Here is a 13,909-nt window from a genome sequence, read left to right as displayed (position 1 = left end):
CTCAATAAATAAATAAATTAAAAAAAAAACAAAAACATAATGGGTTCCTAGGTGGGCTCTCCCTGATCTCCATACCTGCCACACTGTCCTGGTTTTAAGAATTTGTAACCATATGGAGACAATTGCTGAACGGCAAATGAATTGTGACTCTCTCTTGTTTCTCTCTCCACTGCAAATAAGTAGACCGAAAAAGAACTAGCGAGAGTTTGGATAAAAACAAGGAAGAATGACAAAGAATATATCGTAAGTAACATACCCAGTACCTCTCCAGAAAAGTATGTGGGTCCTGGGGTTTTGTTCTGGGTAGGAAGAATGGAGTTTGTGAGACAGAATACTGAGGTTTTTTTTTTCCACTGAAGGAAAGTGGGAAATGGTGTGGAGCCAAGATCTTGCATAGTGCAACTTTAAAGTCCCTAGAGTCTCTTCTGTAATTCAGTGGAGGTCCCGGACCATCCAAGCCTCCTCCTCTTCTGCAGCTCAGTGGGGGTCCAGTACCATAATAACCTTCTCCTCTTCTGCAGCTCAGTGGAGGTTCAGGACCATCATAACCTCCCCCTCTTCTGTAATTCAGTGGAGGTCCAGGGCCATCAGAGCCTCTTCCTCTTCTGTAATTCAGTGGAGGTCCAGGGCCATCAATGCCTCCTCCTACCAGACATAGGTCTGGAAGAGCTGTTCTCATGGTATCTCTTTCTGTCTCTAGAAGATCAGGAAATTTAGCACACTTGGTTTCCTGTCAAGATACTATTTACTGTGCATTAATCGCCAGGCAAAGGTCATTTGAGCTATAAAAGTTAGAGGTAGTGCAGACAGAGTGAGTGTTTCTTTCCTCCTCGCTCTGGTGAGATCACTGGCCTTCCTCTCCATCTCAAGGCAGTCCTTTCAGAAGAGCAGGCTACTTCTTGGTGAGCATTTCCAGTGTGGGCTGTGATACCTGGTGAGGGAGGCCAGCTGTCATGGGAAAGGTGACTTTGGAAGTGGTGAATTCATGTCCTTAGCTAAGGGGCCGAGGGCTCTTGAGCACCATGGCCCAGAACCTTCTACCACATAGAGAGCCTACACCTGCTCTCCAGAGGAGCCATTCATAACTCAGCCCTGTCAACTGTGGAGGGAGATCTAGTGCCCTCCAGACCCATGCAAGAAGAATTCTCTTGGGTAAAAATTCCTTCCCTGGGAGAAATACCCCTCCCCATCCTCCATGCCTTGATATAGATATGGAATGTTTTCCAGTTTTGCATCCTTCTAAATTTACTCTAAACCTAGTGTTCAATAAATTTTGTCTTTCAGAAAGAATGTGTGGATGAACACAGACAAACAACACAGTCGGGGGTGTGGGTTGCTGGATTACAGGTCTGAGCCCCATAGCTCTGACCCCACTGTCCTCACTTGCATCTCATTCAGTGTTCACAGGAGTCACCATGGCCTGGTCCTCCAGCCCGAAGAGCCTCCTCACAGTCTTTGTCTTTACCAGCTTAGCTGTCAGCTCTGAGGGTAAGACTAAACAGGGCATTTTTTTCTCCTAAAAATGGGAAGGGGGAGGTGAGCAGTCAAGAACCTTGGGGAAGTTGCCAACCAGATGAAACTCCTATCTAGCCTCTTATGACTTTTTGACTCCAGGAAAACATCAACTGTAAGGCTCTTGGGTTACCCTTAAAATGATGCATATTTCCTTCTTGCAGAGAGTAACCCGTGTATGGTATATACATGTGAAAATGAACAATGTACTGGGGATGCAGATGATTGTCTAGACTCTAATGGTTGCTTCAATCAAATACAGAGATTTGACACACCATGTAAGCCAACCCTCACACCTTGAGCGTCTCCAGTTTATCCTTGCTTGCCTTCCAGGATGAGACTGGGGGCCTGGGATTCTGGGAGGCGGTGGGAGCATTTGCTTGTTGTAGGACCTGGGTTCTATATGATGAGGGCCATTCGGGTGTGACTCCCTTCTTATTTTCACACTATCAGGAATCTAACACAGGGAATCACACATTCTAAGTAAGTACTCTACGAGCAGTCACTCCCTTAGTAGCAAATGGCCCCTCTGTTGGTTCGTTCTCTGAAATAGACCATTGCAGATGGAGGGACTCTTAGAGAAGTGCAGTACTCATGCAGAGGGCATGAAGTGACAGGTTCTTTACCCCTAGCTCAGGAGGAAAATTTACTTAGTGGTTCAATTTTCTGCAGCTTCTGCTACAAACCAAACGTTTAAACAAAAAGGGTGTTCTAAAGACCCATGTAGTGAACTGGAATTCTCAGCCACACTGGGGGATCAACGGAGATTTAGCTTTGTGAACCGTTGCTGCACATCTGATAACTGCAACAAAGACAATATAACACGTGAGTACAGCTCAGGCGTGGGCCCCACCTGCTCAGGGCCCCTCTGCCTTTCCCTGGGTGTATCTCTCTGCTGATGGGCTGCAGCCATGACACTTGCCTTCCATTTTTGCTTGAAGCTTTCCTTTGTAAAGCGTCTGAGTTGAATACACACCCTTCTCTTGGGTATGTGTACACACAGCTGTATACACAGACTGGGTGATAGCTGGGCAGCAGTAATTGCTCCTGGGTCTATTCTCTAAGTAGGTTCAATGAGTCTCTTGGTTTAAACGCTTTGCTCTGCTCCTCCACTTGACAGTTCCTCACCTTTTTTATTCCTCATCCTGGATTTTTGTATTGTTGATATGGAGTCTTGCACGTATCCGGCCTTGCATTATATTACTGAGATCAAGCAATCCTCCTTCCTCAGCCTCCAAAGTTGGTGCAGCTGGGAGTACAGTGTGTGTGACCAGCTACATAGGCAACTCTTGGGGACCAATGGACATTTAGATATAACAAGTGATAATATCTATATTGCTATAATACTGACAATCTCAATCAAGAGGACACATGAAAGGGGAGATGCAAGCCCCTTGCCCCTGTGGGAGAATGAGTGACAGTTGAGTGCCATGGATTGGCACTCACTCTGTCTTTGAGACTATTATTTAAATGTGCACCCCAGCCTTCAGCTGAGAGATTTTTCTCACCTATTTAGTCCCTCATCTTTGTTTTTGTTGTGGACATGGAATCTTGCTGTGTTTCCCATGCTTGTTTTGAATTACTCTACTCAAGTAATTCTTCATCCTTAGTCTCCTAAGTAGAAGTATCTAGGAGTACACACACACACACACACACACACACACACACACACACACACACACCCTCTCTCTTGTCACACTGGCACTAATTCCTCACCCTTTTGTCAGCATAGTTTTAGATGGCAGATTATCTCCTTTCCCAATATCTAGGAATTTTTCTCCTGCCATGTAGACAGGCGAGTGACTGAAGAGAGGCGTAGAGAGTTGGGTGCACAACCATCACCACAGGATCTCTGATACCCGTCTCTTGTTTTCTCCACCTATGGAATTTTATGTATTTTTTGTTGTCCAATCACGAAAGAACTATATGGTTTTGTATTGGGTTAGGTAGTGATATTCTCAGCTATTATGTCCTGCCCGTTCCTCCAAATAAAAACCTTTCCCTCTCCATTCAGTACCACAGGCATCTGAAGAAGCCAATGGTATTCAATGTCTTGCCTACTATGAGGAGCCAGGCACGCAGGGTATCCTAAGTTTCCTCAACTGCACAGGAAACGAGACGAAGTGTGTTGCGGTTATTGGCACAGGTATCATTATCTCCGCAAGGATGTTTATATTGTTAAGGGCACAGCGCCATTTATCACTACCAATACCACACCTAACAGGTGAAGGCAATAATTATTTATCACCAGTCAGTATCTGAAAGTCTGTACACTGAGAACAGCATTGCTGTGTGACTATCTCAGGGTGTCTCGTCAAGCTGAGTTCTGCTGTTGGTATAAACTGTGGTCCTTCAGATGCCCAGGGTGTCTTGTGGTTCTTCAGATGGAGGATCTATTTTCCATCTCATTTTTGGCATTTGGCGGGTCTCACTTTCTCTTCCCATGGCCTCTTTATAGGTTACCGGGGTTTTCCTAGCAATCCTCTTGTTTCCCCCTTGGAGAAGTGATGGGAGACAGAACAGAGTCATTAGTGGAGCAGAGAATTTCAAGCCCTCATCTTAGAAGTGACATATCATTTCATCTTGTGTCCTGTTAGTCACATAGATGAACCCAGATGTGACATAGGCGGATTCAATGGATTCAAGGCCTGGGCACCTCTGCCAGGAGATTGGCGTGATGGGGGCAGATTATTTTAAAAATAATTTATTTAACTTTATATGCATTGGTATGAAGGTGTCAGATCCCCTGAAACTGGAGTTTGAGACAGTTGTGAGTTGCCATGCGGGTGCTGGGAATTGAACTCAGATCCTCTGGAAAAGTAGCTATTGCTCTTAACCGCTGAGCCATCTCTCCAGCTCCCAGGGTTCAGATTATCTTAAAAACTGTTTAGCCCGTATAGCAAAGGCAACAAGGGACCAAGTGTTTGGTTGTCCCTCTAAACTCAGATTGAGCCCATTTTAAAGAAAAGAGGTGGCAGAAGAAGAGTTGAGATAGGGGATGGGAGCTGAGGGAAGCGGGGGGGGGGGATGAACTGCTTCCCACCAAAGAGTCAAATTTGGGCATCTGTATTGCTGTGATATTCTGGAATAGGACCTTGATCAGAAGAGAGGTGACACTTGAAGCCATCATCAACGTTATGATGACTCAGACCCCATCAATAAGCTCTGAGGTTTTGATAAAGTCACTGATTTTAGTGAAATATTTATAATTTCCTATGCAAGAGAAAAGTACATGTTTGTTGTGAGGAGCACAGGTACTTTTCAGGGATTAACTTCAAAAATAACTCTAGGTTTTTTCTTCTGGACTGTATGCTATGGGGATGAGCTAGCAGCTCCTCATAAGAACGTGAAAAGTAGTGTGGAATTAGTGGTGTTTTAGGCACGGGTTACGTGATAGACTGAGAGTCTGACAGGTCTGGAGACGAGCTATGTTTTTATGTGGAAGGAATTTTACAGAGGTTCGGGGGTGAGTAAGAGAAGGGCCCTGTGTCTGAATGAGTTGAGATGAATAAAGAAAATGGGATATCAAAGAATACAGAGGAAAGTTGAAACCATCCTTAGTGAGACAAGCTTCTACTTCAGTGTATCCCAGGAAACAGGCATCCAGTGTGTTCCATAATTATTCTCATAAAGAACCCAGTGCCCTCAAAGAAGACATGTCAGTTTTCAGGGGAATCACAATATTTTACTCACGGGAGCCTGGGTAGAGAAGACAAGTACCTTAGAAAGGTTTTATCCAATAATTGTGACCCTGCATCTGGACTTCTTCCATGTGCAACAAACTCATCTCTCCTAGTGAGTGGGCATGCAGATGCCCCAGTGTTAGTCTTGTGTCTGAGATGCAACGGTCTCTAAATGGTACCTTCTATACTGGGGAGACAATGGGACCAGAGGACAGTAAGGCTGGGCCTGTGTATGGATGGAATGAAGCTGGGCTCATGCATTTAGTCAAGAGGTAAAGTTGTGCACTCTGGATCATTCTGAGCACAGTTTCCTTTCCCAATGGTTGTGGGTGAGGAGGGCGGAAGAGACGAGGGGAGACTAACTCTAGAGTCTTTTTCTTAGCAGCGGGAAGCAGTCATCCCTTTGCCTTTGTGATTGCTGGAATGGGCTGTGTGACAGAAAGCGCCTGCAACAGGAGTATAACTGTTCTCAACAGCACAAATATCCTCACCTTCTGCTCGAGTGAGTTATCTCGTTCTTCATCAGTTCCGGATAGAACTGGCCTTCTACCTTCATCCATCTCAACAGTGCCAATGCTGATTGTTCTCCTCCTGCTGAAAGTCTTGCTTTGATCATTCAGGCTCAGGAAATCCCACAGTTCTACACACACGCTTGGAGGGCAACCTTCAATGTGGGGGAATGAAAAGCTGGTGATTTTCAGTTTTACTGAATTTCAAAATTTGTATGCCTGTGTACATGTGTGTGTGCATATGCATATATGTGTATGCGTGTGCGTGTTGCTGGTGGAGTCCAGAAGAGGGTGTCAGATCTCCTTCAGCTGGAGTTACAGGAGTTATGAGATGCCTGATGTGGGTGCTGGGATCTGAACTCTGGTCCTCTGTAAGAACACGATTTTAATTGCAGAGCCATCTCTCCAGTCCCCTGTGATCCCTTTTGAAATGACTCCTTCCGTCACTCTTTGTAGCGTGTCCAAGATGTTTGAGATGACATTCGTGAGATTCTCTTTAGTGCTACTCTTGTCTCCAACCATTCCTTGATTATTATTTATATTCATATTTGTAATTGAAATTGTAATTGTAATCATGTCTGATTATTATTTATATTCATATTCATATTTGTAATTGACTCTTGCTAAGAAAATGAATTTGGATGGGTAATTCATGGCTTTGGAGGACCATTTCTCACAGTTTGTCATAACACAGCTCAAGAAATTTATAGCTAGATATGGTGATACATGAGCACTCAGGAGGTTGAAGCTCGTAGCACTCAGGAGGTAGAGGCAGTAGGATTACTGTATGTAGGAATGTAGGAGGACATCAAGTGCTTTATAGTGATTTCCTGGCGGGCCAGACTATACAACAAGACCTTGTTTCAAAAAAATAGAATAAAATAAAAATAAGATATTACCAGGCCGTGGTGAACTTCTTTAATTCCTGCACTTCAGCGACAGAGGCATGTGGATCTCAGTTCGAAGCCTTTCTGGTCTACAAAAGCTAGTTACAGGACAGGTCCCAAAGCTACAGAGAAAAATAAAATCAAATAAGATCTAAATAAAACAGGAAGTCAGGTACCCCTGAAACTCTATCACTTCAGAACCATGAGCATGGAATCATCACCATCTATTCTGCATATTTCTGCATCTTAGAGGGATCGGCCCCAGGGTACAGCCAGTGGCTGTCTGTTAAAGAAGTTATAAATACTCGCTTTAAATTATGAAGATATTTTCTCCAAGATCTTCAAAAGCTCTCCCCGCTCCAACTGGGTTTGGGCCATTGGCAGCTCGCACTGTCCTTTCTGTGTGCTAGCGAGGCAAGGGGACTCCAGGAGAGAGAAAGCTTGCACGGAATCCAAACTTTACCATGTTCTTGTGGCCCTGACCTCCGACAGAATAACCCTGAGCAAGTGGACCCTCAGCTCTCAGATTTGGTTTCCAACAGGGTCCAGCATGTCTCTTAAGGTTTCAGGAAGAAGAAGAGTGCCCGATGGCTACTTGGTATGTGAGAACTGTCTCTCTGCATTCACCAGGCCCTGCTGTGATTCCCTTGCTGTAGATTTTCTCCTTCTCCCCTGATACCAGCTTCAAGACTTCTCCAAGCTCAGTCTAAAGTCCTCTGTGGACTGAAGGGAACAAGCTTCCTCAGGCCTGTCCACAATCCTTCACACTCTGGATGATCCCCATCTTCGTGGGGTGGATTTTATGTCCCAGCAGGGGCTGTTTCTGAATATGAGAGAAGACCAGTGCTTAGATTTCTGTTTGGAGGATGTACACTTATTTAAACTAGCAAGGTCCATTGTGTGAACCATGGTGTGGCGGAGAGATTATATCCATTAGATGGTTTGACTGACCCACTTTAATTTCAATGGAATGCCCAGAGATAGCGGGTCCCATCTGAAACCGCAGTCATTAAATGTCCCCAGGAATCTATGGGTAACTCTTGTCCTTTGCCAGGAAGCTGGAATTTCTGTTAGCTTGATTAAACCAGGGGGCATGTAGAGCAAACACAACCACATGGTTCAGCCCCAGGGAAGGGGTAAGCTTGTCTTAGCCTCTACCCTGAGGGCAGTGTGAACACTGCTGTGGGGTGTGCTGAATGCCTACGCCACTGCGGGTGTGCTGGACTCTACACTGCTGTGGGGTGCCCTGGACTCCTGAAGTGCTTTGGTGTGCCTTCGACTCCTACCCTATGTGGGGTGTGCTCAACTCCTACACTGTAAAATCTCGAAAAAGCATGTTTTGTTTACATTTTGTTGACTGTTTTGGATTTCTGTTGCAGCCATAACAAATCACAGTAAAACGGGTGGCTTGAAACAGCATAAAGCCGCAGTTCTCAGGAGAGTCTGAACCGAGTTTACCTGAACTAAAGCTCAGGTGTCTGCAGAGCTGGTTTCTCTGTGGTGGATCACGCGGACCCATTTCCTGTCCGTCCGGTGGTCAGGGATCACCTGCATTCCTTTACTCTGAGTTCCCTCCTGCATCGTCTACACACCCTCCACTCTGAGTCTGGCTCTCAGCCTCTTCCTCTGGTGCCCATTCCTTCTCCGCGGACCCTGCTAGCTGCCCCGTGTAGTACAGGGCAGTGTTCCCATCTCAGCATCCTTACCTGCTTCTGCAAAGTCTCTCTCGCCATCTAAGGATGACACAAATGGTGCCGGGGTTAGATGTGTGCTTATTTATAGACTAGAACTCAGCCAGTCATAAGACCTACCGATTAAAAATATCTCAAAGTTCTGTAAGGTATGCATCAGTGAGACTGGTTGAAACCGAGTGTGGCTCTGCAGATGGTCCGGTACTGGGGACCTTACTAAGGGCTGTGGCCATCTTTGGGAGCAAATTCAGTCGACACAGATGATGTGAGAGCATCGTGAGAGCAGTCCTTTGACAGAGTTACTGCAGGAGCTTTTCTCCAAGGAGCTCTGGACAGGACACACGGTGTTCCGTGTGAGGTTTGGCCTAAGCAAAGAAGCTCCCTCCATTGCCTCCTGATGAATAGTGAAACACCGTGACACATATCGTAGACCATCATGCCTTTAGTGGCCTAAGGATCAAGGAAGGAGTTTCTCTGCCTGCAGTTTTCTCTGGGAGTTGCCACTCCTTCCTCTCTGCACTCAGAGCGATGACATGGTAGTGGCAATCAGGAATCTCTTTGTGACTTGGGTGTGTTTCTACAATAAAGGTTTAGTGTTTTGCCAGCTCCAGTCCCACCCTTCTAGCCGGTGATACATGAAGCACACAGTTGGGAAGCTCCCTTGGTGCCTGTAGCTATCGCCCCGCACTAACAAACCCATGTCTGACACCATGTGGGGGTTTGAAGGAAAATGGTCCCCATAGGCTCAAAGGGAGTGGCACTATCAGGAGATGTGGCCTTGTTGGAATAGACATGGCCATGCTGGAAGAAGTGTGCCACTGGGGGTGAGCTTTGAGGTCTCAGATGCTCAAGCCATTTTCTTTTTGCTCTGGATGTAGAACTCTCAGCCCCTTGCCAGCATCATGTCTGCCTTCCTGCCACCATGTTTCCCATCAAGACAATAACGGACTGAATCTGTGAAACTGTAAGCCAGACCCAGTGAAATGTTTTCCTTTCTAAGTGTGACCATAGTGTTTCTTTACAGCACTAGAAACCCTAACTATGATACACCAGAATCCCCTACCCATTCTTTGCTGCTACCATGCCCGCCTCTGAGTATCGGCTGACCAGCACCCCTTGGATCTGTGAATGATCCTCTATTCTTTGGGAGACAATACCGCACCTGCTCTGGCTTCTCCCCATCTCTGCTGCGCACATGCTCACAAGACACTGTCATCCCTAGCCTTCCTCTCCTCTCCTGACCCCAGAACTCCTCAGTATGGTTGTCTCTGCATTTGCGCCTCTGCCTGGAAGTTGGAAAACTTGTCATGACTGCCAAAATGGGTGTGGGGGAGACTGGGTGAGAGTCTGGGCCCTTCAGTATCACAGATGGACGGCAGACACACGACCTCACGTTCTCCTGATTCTGAATGCTAGAAGTGTGAGTCTTGGTCCTGGGAGAAGGGCTGCTTTCCCTGAAGATCCTGCCCTCAGGAATTAGCTGACCTTCCTGCATCTTTATGTTGTCTGCCTGCTGCATATTTGTTATATTGGCACTGATCTCTTTGTTTGTTTGTTTTTTGGGGGTAGGAGGTTCAAGTCAGGGTTTCTCCATGTAGCTTTTGCTGACCTGGAATGTGATCTGTAGACCAGGCTTGCCTCAAATTCAAAGAGATCCACCTGCTTCTGACCTCAAGTTCTGGGTTTAAAATGTGTGCCCCAACACCTGCCCTAAACTCTGTTCTTACAAGGTGGCCTTCTTACGAGGCCACCTGCTGTGTTAAATGAGGATCTATCCTAACGACTTCGGGGAAGACTGTCTCCAAAAGCATTTATGTTATCAGCCATGGGGGCGATTAAGTTTTCAAATTACTTTTCCAGGACTTTGAACCTCTAACACTACCTCTTTACAGACAGATTTTTACATCTATATATCTGACAGAAGATTAACACTTATAATTTACAAATAAGAAGAGACAGGGAGAGGGAGAGAGGGAGGGAGGAAGGGAGAGAGGGAGGGAGGGAGGAAGACAGGTAGAGAGAGATAGAGAGATAGATACAGGCTACAGGCTAATAAACTAAGAAGAGATGCAAATGGCATTCAATACCCTTACCCACCATAGAAGTTAGGATTTATGCTACTTTGGACTGCCCTGGTTAGGATGGCTGTTACCAAGGAAACAAATGCTGAATTGCAGTTAAGGAAAGAAGAAACCTCATTTCTGATCATCAGGGTGGAGCATTTGTTCTACAAAGCTAGGTAGATCCGCGTTGGCTGAGTGTGTGTTTAAGAATCCTAATGTCCTTATGGATCATTTTTTTTTAAAGTTGGAATGAGGTGACTTTGATCTCTTCTGATTATTTGTGTCTGAGGCTTATTTTGTTAGATATTAAAATAGTGACAAGACACCTGCTCAGTTCCTAGCTCCATATGCCTGGAACATTGTTGAGGGGAGGCTGGTTGTTCATTCACAGCTGATCAGTCCCCAAATAATCACACAGAAAGTTTATTATTTAAATCACTGCTTGCCCAATCAGTTAAGCGCTTTGCTAGCTAGTTCTTATACCTTTGGGTAACTGATTTCTATTAATCTGTGTATAGCTACGTGGCTGTGGATTACTGGCAAGATTGCAGCACATCTGTCTGTGATAGCGGCTGCATGACGTCTCCTGACTCAGCTGATCTTTCTATATATCTTTTCCAGCCTGGCTATACTCTGTTAAGCCATTGGCTCAAAGCAGCTTCTTTATTCATTAACCAATAAAAGCAACACATAGACAGAATGACTTCCCACACCAGAACATCCTTTCCATGCTTCCATTCTAAAAGCAGAGTTCATTTTTTTCCCTGAAAGATGCATGTTCTCTGAGGTAGCAAAATTATGAATTCATTTTATCCCAACTGGATAGATTGCTATTTTTAAAATACGGTTAATTAAGAACCCTGGTATTATGAGGAATTACTGAAAGGCATACATTCATTATGTACTGATCATTTTGTATGTACTGATTTTGTATTGATCATTTTGTCAGTTTGGTATTGTTTGATGTTTTCTTACTCCTCTCTTGTTTAACTTCACTTTCCAAATGTGAGGAAACTTACGGATGTGACTTTACTAAAAATATTTTCTCTTTCTTTAGAATAAGTTCCCCCATTTTCTACCCATGATTCCCAGATTTGGTCTTTTCACAGTGTCTCATCCATTTTGAAAGCACTGCCTGTAATAGTGGCTGGCAGCCTCCACCACAGGATGAAGGTATCTTCCCTCAGCTGTGACAATGACAGCAGAACCTTTATAGAAAAATCCTAATTTATTGTACTTTCTCACCTTTTCAGGGTGAATTATACAGTCTGTAAATTATATCAATAAAAATATTAAAAAAAAACTTTGTTACACTGTGCAAGTAAAATATACAATGATAGTGAAAAAGAAAAACCACTGCTAATTAAGTTTCAAAGGTCTGGCCTGTTTGTGAAATGTGGGGCCATTTCCTGCATACAAAACAAGCAGCAAAGTCCACTTCTGCCATTTGTGTGTTTTAGGTACCGACGCCCCAGAGCTGAGGCATTTTCAGGAATGGCCAAGGATTCCACAGGTTCAAGAATTTTTTCATGTGCCCTGGTATCCTGAACATTAGCATAAACACTGACTTTGGCCTTTTCTTTGTATGTGTGGGATTTAACTGGAAACCTTCATGCTGAAACTTAGGGTAGTCAGCCAGATTTCTACTAGATGCTTTTGAAATCACACAGAGGTGTGCACAGCCTTAAGGGCTGATGTTGTAACTGCACAGTCCTGACCGTTAATTCTTCTGCCTTCCTGGCCCAGTTTCGTAAACCTTGGATATGTGTCTAGAGAATATTTTGGGTTTTGTGATTTACAATACCTCTGAAACTTGTGCTGCTGGCAGAGGTCACTCACATAGAGGCTAAATAGTTATAATTGCTGTCAACAAACTCAGAGCCTTGAATTCTGCTGTTTGGATATTGTGATGTGGAAACACACAGAAAACATAGAGACTCACTCTCACCATTGGGATTACAACATGACTGTCAGTCTTGAAACAGCCTAGTCTCTCTGGTAAGGTTTTATCTGTCAGTCTGGAATAGTCTAGCATGGCTTCACTAAGGTGGACCTGTCTTTGAGTACTCACATTTGGGATTTTGAACAAGAACTTAACAGGACCTTGTTAGCTTGCCTGTGGTTTTTTCCCATGAATCTACATTGTAGTTTGTCTAGAATTCTTTTAAAGCAAACACAGTGTTTTTGTGAAGCTGGACAACAATTCCAGTCTTCTGGTCTATCAGAATCTGAGTGTGCAACTATGCCATAGCAATGCACCACAGAGGGATGCCCAGCAGGTTTTCTGTCCTTGTAATTCTGGCACTTCTTGTTTCTCTGAGGACTCTAGGTGACCATCGCTTCCTCTGGCTTCATATGGTTTGCCCCCTGCCTACCTAAGGTCCATTCCTGTTGTTCTTGTTGTTTCAGATGGGGCCCACACAGATAGCCTCATTTTGATTTATTTCTCGGGAGACGGTGTTCTCAAATACAGTTACATTCTAATACATGAATGTGTAAATACTTAATAATGAATTTGGAGAATGTGTTCTGTCCCTGATAATCCATAGAGTTTATTCTCCCTGCTTCTAGTCTGTTCACATGTTAGAACATTGGTTCATGGGCCGGTGAATATGCTCTGTCTGTCCACAACTATTTGGAGCAGTCAGAAGGTTTGAAAGCTCCAGACAGGGGACACCACTTTTAGTTTAAAATCTGTAATTGAGGGAGAACTGGATAGTTTTATCCTGTTGTCTCCATGGGGGCAGTGACAAAGAGTGGAGTAGTAGTTCTCAACCTATGTGTCTTGACCCTTTTGGGGGGATTGAATGACCCTTCCACGGGGGTTGCATATCAGATATTTATATTAAGATTCATAATAGTAGCAAAATTACAGTTGTGAAATAGCAACAAAATAATTGTATAGTTGGGGGTCACCACAATATTAAGAGCTGTATTAAAGGGTCACATCATTAGGATTGTTGAGAACCACTGGACTGGAGGGAGGCTTTTAAGTAAGGGCAGCAGACGTTATTGCAGGCAGATGCTCCAGTGTTCATGGGGAGGAGGAGAGTGGCTGATGAGGCAGTGTCTGCCCATCTCAGTGGACCTAGCTGAAACCAAGAACTTGCATTGGCTATGAGTCATTTTGGAGCCTGGTATCCATGCCAATCTCAGACTGAGTACTTCGAAGGTCTGCCTCTTCACTAACAGAAAAAGCAGTTCATTTATGGGAGCTCAAGTTTGATTGCAATATTTTTCTTTTAAAGCTATGCTAAAATTTTCTGAACGCTACATTAGTTCATGATCAGAAAGCTGTGAGTTCCCGGAAGGATGATCTAGTGGCCATGGACTGGGCCATGAGCTGATGATCAGGCTCATGTAAGAGGAACCCTAGATGTTGGTCTGAATCTTTGATGATTTACTGGGTTAGGTGTAAAGTGTAGATGAAGGGTCTGTTGATGGAGGAAGGTCATTGGTTAATTAAATAAAGAAGCTGCTTGCTCTGATAGGTTAAAACATAGGTGGGAGGAGTAAACAGAACAGAATGCTGGGAGGAAGAGGAAGTGAGCTCAGAGACGCCAT

General features: G+C 44.5%; 1 protein-coding gene across 1 annotated transcript; it reads left to right on the top strand.

The window, feature by feature from the left end:
• Window positions 1-1,415: 1,415 nt before the first annotated feature.
• LOC106143828 (protein RoBo-1-like) lies at window positions 1,416-7,318 on the top strand. The gene is made up of 6 exons (XM_013347061.1): window positions 1,416-1,488; window positions 2,185-2,337; window positions 3,527-3,658; window positions 5,578-5,697; window positions 7,134-7,189; window positions 7,274-7,318. The coding sequence occupies exons 1-6, from the start codon at window positions 1,416-1,418 to the stop codon at window positions 7,316-7,318; spliced, it is 579 nt and encodes a 192-aa protein (XP_013202515.1).
• The last annotated feature ends 6,591 nt before the right edge of the window (window positions 7,319-13,909 follow it).

This window comes from Microtus ochrogaster, chromosome 7 (genome assembly GCF_000317375.1).
Source record: "Microtus ochrogaster isolate Prairie Vole_2 chromosome 7, MicOch1.0, whole genome shotgun sequence".
In the NCBI taxonomy this organism is placed as follows: Eukaryota; Metazoa; Chordata; class Mammalia; order Rodentia; family Cricetidae; genus Microtus; species Microtus ochrogaster.
The sequence above is the reverse complement of the archived record's forward strand: the minus strand, read 5'-3'. Positions and strand labels throughout refer to the sequence as shown.

What these genes read in the sequence shown, in the direction of transcription:
- LOC106143828 (XM_013347061.1), top strand. Translation starts at nt 1,416, where the DNA reads ATGGCCTGGTCCTCCAGCCCGAAGAGCCTCCTCACAGTCTTTGTCTTT. An exon ending in CTTAGCTGTCAGCTCTGAGG is followed by an intron (nt 1,489 to 2,184) that starts GTAAGACTAAAC and finishes AATTTTCTGCAG; the next exon opens with CTTCTGCTACAAACCAAACG. An exon ending in TATCCTCACCTTCTGCTCGA is followed by an intron (nt 5,698 to 7,133) that starts GTGAGTTATCTC and finishes GGTTTCCAACAG; the next exon opens with GGTCCAGCATGTCTCTTAAG.